Source organism: Gekko japonicus, unplaced genomic scaffold (genome assembly GCF_001447785.1).
Source record: "Gekko japonicus isolate JY-2015 unplaced genomic scaffold, Gekko_japonicus_V1.1 scaffold3221, whole genome shotgun sequence".
NCBI lineage: Eukaryota > Metazoa > Chordata > Lepidosauria > Squamata > Gekkonidae > Gekko > Gekko japonicus.
The window spans coordinates 113,486-122,680 of NW_015163704.1; the positions used below are offsets into that span (position 1 = coordinate 113,486).

Genomic DNA, 9,195 nt, shown 5'->3' on the forward strand with positions numbered 1-9,195 from the left:
AACCGCTCTAACCGTCAGGAAGTCCTTCCTCATGTTTAGCTGAAAACTCTTTTCATTTAATTTCAATCCATTGGTTCTGGTCCGACCTTCTGGGGCAACAGAAAACAACTCCGCACCACCCCCTCTATCACGGGTTCCCAAGTGGGCAATACCCCACCCCCTGAAGGGTGCTGGAACAATCCAGGTGGGGGCGGTAGGAGCCTTGGGGGCAGATTTGTCCCTGCATCTTTTTGTCCGCTTTTTGAAGGTAGATTTCCAGGGGGGCGCTGAGTAATTTTTTTTTTCCTGAAAAGGGGGCGGTAGGCCAAATAAGTTTGGGAACCTCCGCGTCTATAGGACAACCTTTCAAGTACTTGAAGATGGTTATCGTATCCCCTCTCAGTCGTCTCCTCTCCACGTAATGCGCTGATGGGCCCCATAAATCCCTGCAGGCTGTCTGGGTGGGTTTCTAATGCTTCCCGCCTCCGACTGATCAGCTGCCCCCTCTTTTGGTGCTTCTCAGAGTCCGGCCAGCCCATCTGTGGGAACGGCTTGGTGGAGCAAGGAGAGCAGTGCGACTGCGGCTACAGCGACCAGTGCAAAGACGAGTGTTGCTTCGACGCCAACCAGGCCGAGGATAAGAAGTGCAAGCTGAGGCCGGGCAAGCACTGCAGGTGCGCGGGGGTGGTGGTGGTGGTGGTGTCTGCATCCGATTGGCTCCTGGGGCGTCCGGAGGCTTAAATGACAGCGTGGGGTGGGGGTGGGGGGACGGGTGCTTCGCATGTGGAGGAAACGGACCGTGTTCGGCCCAGGCAGGTTTCTGGAGCTCAGTTGGTCTGGCTCAAAGTTGCCCGACTTACTTGTGGAATGGTGCGTGATCGGAGGGCTCGCAGTCTGTGGGCTTTTGTTAAGGAGAGGTCTGGTGACCGGAAGGAGGAAAACTGGACAGGGTGAGCAGGAAGCGGCCTCTCAGTCCCAGCTGCTCACCATGTCCCCCCGCTGGTAGGTTGGCACAGAGCACTGGCTGGGCCGAGGGAATCCACCAACGCAGGGCCGGGTAACGTGGGTGAAACACGGCCCTTACTCCCTCCTTGTATCGTTGAGTCCCCTTCCCACCACAAAGCTCTGGGTGGAGACGTACATCCGTGGGATCAGACAGTGTGGTGGGGTGGTGTGAGTGCCAGACTGAGGGCCTGGGAGGTGCAAATGGGAAGCCCCCACTCGGCTGTGACAGTCGTGGGGCAACCTCAAGCCAGCCTAGCCTACCTCACAGGGTTGGTGAGAGGATAAAGGGGACGAGGGAAGCGCCAGGTGTGCCACCCTGAGCTCCTTGGGGGGGGGGGGGGATGCAACAGACGTTTTTCATTAGATTAGGTGGGAAAGTCTTCCTCTTCCGAGTGACGGTCAGTGTGGAAAGCCCAGCAGTGGTCCCCCCCCCTTTGCAGGGGGTTCTGGTTAGAGGTAGGGTCCGTACTGGCGACCGCCTGCAGACCAGCGGGGGGGTTCTCCTTCTGAGGAGGGCTGAGGCCTCTTACGGCCTCTCCTGTTCCTTTCCAGCCCCAGCCAAGGCCCCTGCTGCACGCCCTATTGTGAGTTCCGGAGGCAAGGGGCCAAGTGTCGGAATGACTCGGAGTGCGCCGAGGAAGGCAGGTGCAACGGCAACACGTCTTTCTGCCCGACGTCTGCCCCAAAGCCAAACCTGACCGACTGCAACCGCAATACGCAAGTCTGCATTAATGGCGTAAGTCTCCCCCTCCTCTTGAGACCTGCTCTCTCTGCATGAGGATCAAGCCCCCCCCCCACACACACACACACACTCAACCATCCACTTTCTCGGCTTAGCTGGTGGAGAAAGCTCTGGAGTTGGGTCTCGCCCCGTCCCCATCGCACTGGGACTGGCAGAGGTGGGCTGGTGCGCGGGGGGTGTGTGTGTGTGCTCCCGGGGCTTTCGGCAGGCATCCCAACCACACGCTTCCTGGGGACTGGAGGTGGAAGGTCGAAGAGGCTGTCACAGGTGGATCTTCTGCTGATTTGGGGAAGAAGATGTAGGGGGAGATTGGAAGGGGGACCTCCAGGGTCATCTAGTCCCACCCCCCACCCACTCCGCACAATGCAGGAAATACCTTCCCCACACACACACACCCATGCCCAGAAGATGTCCAAAACCCTCCAGGAAACCCGCCTTGAGAAAAACAGCTTCCTAACCCCAAAGTGGCAATCAGCGTTTCCCTGGGCGTGTGAGAAAGGGCCACAATGAGAACTAAGCCCTGAGGCAGCCCTTCCTGCCCTCCCTCTCGTGACCTGCCCAAGTTCACAGAATCCGCATTGGTGTCAAAGGGCCATCAAGCCTCTGCTTGAAAACCTCCCGAGAAGGAGAGCCCACCACCTCCCGAGGAAGCCTCTTCCACCGAGGAACCGTTATGTCTGGAAGGTCTTCCTAATGTTTAGCCGAAAACTCTAGGGGCTGTAGCTTCCCCTGTTTCCAATTGCCTTCCATACCTTCTACAGGAGCAGACAGAACTGGGCTTTGCTGCAATTGAACTGTAACCTGATCCAGTCCTGGTTTTCCCACCCTCCATATCTCCAGCAATATTCAAACCGAGCTCTCCTCCCCCAGTGCCTCAGCCGTTTGCATGTTACTTTGCAGCGACATCTCCAGCTTCCGCAGTCGCTAGGATTTTGTGGGGAGGGGCCGGAAGAGGAGGAGTAAAAATGGATTTTTACTTGGCTGGAAAAGTTGGTATCTTTGGGAAGGGTTTCCACACGAAGGCCACTCTCCTCTGTGTGGTGCAGAAGACAGGTAGACCTGGGCTGGTCATGGCTGCCGCTAAGGTGCCTGGATGTGTTCGTTCCAAACATCCGGTTCCGTGTGAGGCTGGCCTTCCAAAGCCATTGGGCCCCTTTGTTATGAAGCAGCACCAGGTTGCTCTCCGTAGCAGGATGCCTGAACCGTTTTCCGGCTTCCTCTCTTCATGAATTAGTTGCTCGACTGAGGTACGTGACGCTTGTTTGGGTAAGGACGGTTATTTTCCCCTCCACAGCAATGTGCTGGTTCTATCTGTGAGAAGTACGGCTTGGAAGAATGTACTTGCGCTAGCACTGATGCGAAGGACGATAAGGAATTGTGCCACGTCTGCTGCATGGAGAAAAGTAAGCTGCCCTTCAAGGAGAGCTGGGTGCATAGAGTGGCCCTTGCCTCCTTCAGACTCTTTCCAGAGCATGGGCAGAAATGGTAGGTCAGTTGGGAGAGGAGGGAGCAGAGACGTCACTGCTGGACACACGAATCTGCCTGATACTGAATCAGACCTCCTCGGTCCATCAAGGTCAGTATTGTCTACTCAAGCTGGCAGCTGCTCTCCAGGGTCTCAGGCGGAGGTCTTTCACATCACCTCCTACCAGAAATCTTTTAACTGGAGATGCCGGGGATTGAACCTGGGACCTTCTGCATGCCAAGCAGAGGCTCTGCCACTGAGCCACAGCCCCTCTTTGCAGCTCTCCAGGGTCTCAGGCGGAGGTCTTTCCCGTCACCTCCTGCCTGGTCCTTTTCAACTGGAGATGCCGGGGATTGAGCCTGGGACCTTCTGCATGCCAAGCAGAGGCTCTGCCACTGAGCCACGGCCCTACCCAAGGTCTGTGTTGGAGTGAAGTGTGACATTTTGGGTTTGTTCAGTCAGTTTTTAAAATGCTAACCTGCCCTGCCCTTTAGGTGGTAGAAGATCGAGAATGGTAAAATACAGATTTATATTCGGGTAGCTGCAGATGGAATGTTTTTTCCAGCCAAAGACTTTGATAGTAGTGTATTGGAAATACTTTAGATTTTGGGTTGATTCCTCCTTGGAGATCTCTTTGCTTTTACTCAGAGGCAGCCGGGTGGGGGAGGGGGATCTGGAACCTGGGGGCCCAATCCGTCAGCAGGTTCTCTGTCACAAGATGCACCAAAGTAAACAGGAGCTGTTCAGCAGCACATCCGTCCTCTCGTGATCATCCTGTGTATTTCTGTGTAGCTTGTGCAAGAGAACTTCCCAGTGGAATTACGTGAATGGGGGGTGGGGGGGTGGAGTTGCTGTTAGCCTACCCTTGTTGTAATTCTTCAGTCCTAGCATCAGTGTGGCCCCTTAAGAACAAACTGCCCTGTTCATCCTCTTAAGAATATAAGAGAGAATCGTTAGCCAATGTTGGATCAGGCCAAATGGCCCATCCTGTCCAACACTCTGGGTCACACAGAGGTCCAAAATACCAGGTGCCATCAGGAGGTCTAGCAGTGGGGCCAGGACACTCTCCCACTGTTGCCTCCCCCCCCCACACACCAAGAATTCAGTGCATTACTTGCCCCAGACATAAGAACGTAAGAGAACATAAGCGAAGCCAATGCTGGATCAGGCCAATGGCCCATCCAGTCAAACACTCTGTCACACAGTGGCTGAAAATACCAGGTGCCCTCAGGAGGTCCAGCAGTGGGGCCAGGACACCAGAAGCCCTCCCATTGTTGCCCCCCCCCAAGCACCAAGAATACAGGGCATCACCTGTCCCAGCCTGAGAGTCCCTATCTATACCTTGTGGCTAAGAGCCACTGATGGACCTCTGCTCCATATGTTTATCTAATTCCCTCCTGAAGCCGTCCATGCTTGTAGCCGCCGCCACCTCCCGTGGCAGCGAATTCCATGTGTTCATCACTCTCTGGGTGAAGAAGGGCTTCCTTTTATCCATTCTAACCCGACTGCTGAGCAATTTCACTGAGTGCCCACAAGGAGTTCTTGTCTTGTGAGAAAGGGAGAAAAGTATTTCTTTCTCCACCTGCTCTATGCCTCGCATAATCCTATAAACCTCAATCATGTCACGCTTTGTTGCTGTGCATTTGGTGCCTTCTCGCTTTTCTTTTATCCGGCCTGACCCCCTGTGTTCCGCGTTTCCCCCCCCCCCCAGTGCGTCCGGACACGTGTGCGAGTACGGGATCCGAGAAATGGAAGGCGCACTTCGACAGCAAGACCATCACCCTGCAGCCCGGATCGCCCTGCAACGATTTCAAAGGCTACTGCGACGTCTTCATGAGGTGTCGGTTGGTGGATGCAGACGGCCCCCTGGCCAGGCTAAAGAAAGCCATTTTTAACCCGGAGCTCTACGAAAACATTGCGGAATGGATCGTGGTAAGTTCTGAAGGACGGGATCTTTGCTGTAAGATACGCTGAAGCTTGCCTTTGGCGGTTCATTTGAAAAGCATTGTGTTTGGCCAAACTGGCATTCTTATTTTATTTTTAGTTAGTGAAAGCAACCGCTTTGGTTACAATTGAAAAATGGGAGGTTGACCAGCGTGGGGAGAGAGAAAAGGTGATTTTTGACGATGGGTAGAACTTGGAGCCGTCACAGTTTTCGGTAGATGGAAAGGTTGGGGACATATGGGAAGGTTGAATTGAATATCTTTCAAACCCTTCCTTAACCCTGAAGCTCACTGGGTGGTTCAAGCAAGTCGTGGTTAGTTGAAACTGGCTCCCCAGCCAGGGGGGGAAGCAAGGGTAACCGTGAGCTCTTTGGCAGGTCACACTCACCGCAGGGGAATGCTTCCCTCTGTCCTGGGGGATTCCTTTCCCCCACCACCACCACCACCACCAAGTGCTCCCTCCGGCCATCGGCCTCTGTCCCATCACTTGGTCTCTGCAACGCTGGTTCTTTCCTCCTCCCCAGAGAGGGTTTCTGGTCACTCTCTGCTTTCGCCTTATCCCGGTCAGGGGCCCGTTCCGATCTGCCTGCTGCGCTCTGCTCTGGCTTTCCAAGTGGTGACCGCTAGGCCCATATTTACGTGGTGCCTCTGCTGCTTCCAACGAGACCTCCCGGGACACAGGACCTGCGGCTGTCTCTGTACCTTGTGTGAGCCGGGTCCGTCTGGCTTCACGTTCTCCGGTTCTGCCTGTGGCCGCTGTCGACTTCAAGCTTAAATGGCCCCTTTGAGCAGAAGGAAGGGGGGGGGGCCTTGTTTCCTTGCCCTTTGTGGGGCTGGCTGGGACCAGTGACTCTTGGGTTCAAAGCCCCACTCAGTGGATGGGTGTCCTTAGTCCAGTTGCATGCTTTCTCTCTGTCTCTCTCTGTCTCTCTCTCTCGGCGTAGCTATTAGGAGGGGAGAACCAGGAGGGGGGGGGGAAGCAGCCGCTCAGGTCGTGGTCTCGGGGCCTGCCTAGACTGGGTCTGGTCCGATACCAAGCCCCTTTCTATCCTTTGCTGTTCCAGGCACACTGGTGGGCGGTCCTTCTGATGGGCATCGCGCTGATCATGCTGATGGCTGGCTTCATTAAGATCTGCAGTGTCCACACGCCCAGCAGCAATCCCAAGCTGCCCCCTCCGAAGCCCCTCCCAGGTAAGTGCCTCTCGTGTCGGCGGGCCCTTCTCCAGGGCCGCTCCGGAGTGGATCTCATGAGGTCACGAGAGGGAGGACAGGAAGGGTTGTGATGCCGTGGTAAAAAAAAAAAAAAAGGCAAATCCAGTCTTGGGTTGTATTAGAAGGGCCACTGCATCGAAATCGCAGGAGGTCATAGCCCCCTCTGTAGACTGCCTTGGTCAGGCCGCACCTGGAGTCCTCCCGTGTGCAGTTCTGGAGGCCTCCCTTCAAAAGGGATGTGGGCAAAATCGAGAGGGTGCAGAAGAGAGCGACGAGGGTGATCTGGGGTCTGGAGGTTGAGCCCTACGAGGAAAGGCTGAGGGCCCCGGGAATGTTTCGTCTGGAGAAGAGGAGATTGAAGAGGAGATACGATGGCTCTCTTTAAATATCTGAAAGGCTGTCCTTTGGAGGAGGGCAAGGAGCTGTTCCAGTTGGCAGCAGAGGACAGGACCCAAAGCAACGGGTCCTGCAGAAAGGTATTGGCTGGATATTAGGAAACACCTTCTCACGGTCAGAGTGGTTCAAAGGTGGGATCAGCTGCCTAGGGGGAGGTGCTGAGCTCCCCTTCACTGACCACTTTCAAGAAGAGGCTGGACGAATATTTGCCAGAGATGCTCTAGGCTGGTCCAGCATTGGCCAGGGTCTGTATGGATGGTCTGTATGGACCCTTCCCACTCTGTCATTCTATGAGTGCTTAGTTCTCGTGGCCCTTTCTTACATGCCCAGGGAAATGCTGATTGCCGCTTTGGGGTCAGGAAGACATTTTTCTCCAGGCCGTGGAGCTTTTTTGTCATCTTCTGGATATGGAGCAGCAGTCACTGTGGGTGTGGAGGGGGGGGGAGGGTAGTTGTGAATTCCCTGCATCGTGCAGGGGGTTGGACTAGAGGACCCTGGAGGTCCCTTCCAACTCTGTGGTTCTACATGACTGAAACGTGTCTGCTGCGTGGCTGTGCTTGGACATAGGAAGCCGCCTTTCGTTTTTGCAACCTCTGGCTGGTACGATGGGGGGAGGCCAGGGTGTTCTCCGGGAGGGGACGCGGTGGAGCGTGGCCCCGAGCGAGGTGGCTCTTGGCTGTGAACGCGCGTGAGCTTCTTGGCGCCGCTTTCTCCCCCTTTGTAACGCCGTGTCCTTCCCTCTCCTTCCCGGCAGGCACTTTGAAGCGCCGGAGACCGCCCCCGACGGCTCAGCCTCCTCCCCGCCAGAGGCCCCGCGAGAGCTACCAAATGGGCCACATGAGACGCTGAGCCACGCTGCTTGTTGCCTTGGTTCTTCCTAGTGCCTACAGTGGGAAAAAAATTTCACTCCAAAGAAAACCTGCGTCAAGTCACTGTCCCCCGGTCTAACTTTCAGCTCTCAAAGCAGCGGGAGAGAAAGGCAGGGGAGGAGGCGGGCTTTCTCGGAACCCAGGCAGCTGCCCGCCTCTCCCCGCTCGGCCACCCACCCCCCAGATTAAAGTATCTATTTTTCGACTGTCCAGGCTTAGGAAAGCTAGACCGCCTCAACGTCGGAGACGTTACTTTTGCCAGTGTACATAGATTGTTATATGCAGACATTGTATTTCTAATGTACACCCGTACTTGTGTGTGCAATTGTAAAACAAAAACATTGCAATATGGATGTTTTCTTTGTATTATAAACCTTCTGCGCTCTTAATGAAGAAATTACTGTTTAATTGACATACTCAGGATAACAGAGGTTGGCGGTGTATAGAAGTCCAGGATTCTGTATTGCTTTAGGGGCAGGAATTGTGAATCAAATCCAATTCTTGGTTTGTTTTTTTACAAAAATATGTATCTATACTACGGTCAGAATTACTGCAAATGTTCGTTCTGGCCCCGAAAGCCAGAGGGCTGCACCTGTGCAAAAGCCTCCAGGGGGGCAGGCGAGGGGGGTGACTTGTGCAGGAAACGGGCCTTTCTGGATCGGGCCCTTCATCTCATCAGGCGGCTGCTGTCCTGGGGATAGCGCCAGCCCGAAGGTTCCCGCCGTGGATTTTTATGAAAACTGTCTGGCTTCCGAGAGCTCTCTGCATAGAAGTATTTTTCAAAAAAAGAAAGAATCTCTGCCTATTGTTCTGTTAAGCGATCGATTTTTTTCCCCTTCCTTCCAGGCTTCGGTAGAAAAGATAATGTCTTTTGTTATATTTTTCTCATGCAGTTGGTAGTTGGTTTCCTTTGATAAAGCTCTGATAGTCTTAATATGTGGTAATTAGGTTCCCAGTTCTGACAAACTTGGGAGAGGTGAAAAAACTGTGTGGATTATTATTATTATTTTTACTGTTATTTTAATTTTAACAAGTATTTTGGTAACCTCTCAGCATGACACTGTTTTTTTAAACGATAACCACTAAAAACAAACGTGATGTTGGCGGCGGCGAAAGCCGAGTTAGCTTTGTGTAGGTGGGGGAAGGGCCGTGAAGGCTTTGAGAGAGGCGAAAAGAAGCTCAGAACAGCATGACAACAACCAACCCCCCCCGACCAGTGTAAATAATTGGCATTTTTGCAAGAGAAAAATCAAAAGCAATGTTGTGCGATCGGTTTTACTGCTATGCAGGAAATGGAAGAGGGCATTATTCGAGCTTGTGTGATCCGCTGCTTCTGTTTTTCCAAAAGCGACGAGCTAATTAGAGAGGCCAATGGCGATAATAATATTTCTGGCTTTGCTTAGGAATCAGATTGATTAAGAGTTCGGGCAGGTCTGTGTGGGGTTTTTCCCCCCCTTGTTCTTCTTTTGGTTTAGTTGTTTTATTCCCAAGAGTATAAGGTTTACACACGCATTCTCACAATGTGACGCAAGCCAGCAAGGCCAAAAATGTTAAAGAGAACACAATGGGATCTCTTCCTTGTAA

The 9,195-nt window shown here is 53.6% G+C and overlaps 1 protein-coding gene across 1 annotated transcript in view; it reads left to right on the top strand.

The window, feature by feature from the left end:
- ADAM10 (ADAM metallopeptidase domain 10) overlaps positions 1 to 7,776 on the top strand; it is a 53,248-nt gene extending 45,472 nt beyond the window's left edge. Inside the window, exons 11-16 of the mRNA XM_015407825.1 lie at positions 503 to 653; positions 1,537 to 1,720; positions 3,021 to 3,129; positions 4,903 to 5,123; positions 6,199 to 6,325; positions 7,497 to 7,776. Of these exons, the coding sequence (XP_015263311.1) occupies positions 503 to 653; positions 1,537 to 1,720; positions 3,021 to 3,129; positions 4,903 to 5,123; positions 6,199 to 6,325; positions 7,497 to 7,591 (887 nt within the window). The 3' untranslated portion in view covers positions 7,592 to 7,776. The remainder of the gene's footprint in view (positions 1 to 502; positions 654 to 1,536; positions 1,721 to 3,020; positions 3,130 to 4,902; positions 5,124 to 6,198; positions 6,326 to 7,496) is intronic.
- The last annotated feature ends 1,419 nt before the right edge of the window (positions 7,777 to 9,195 follow it).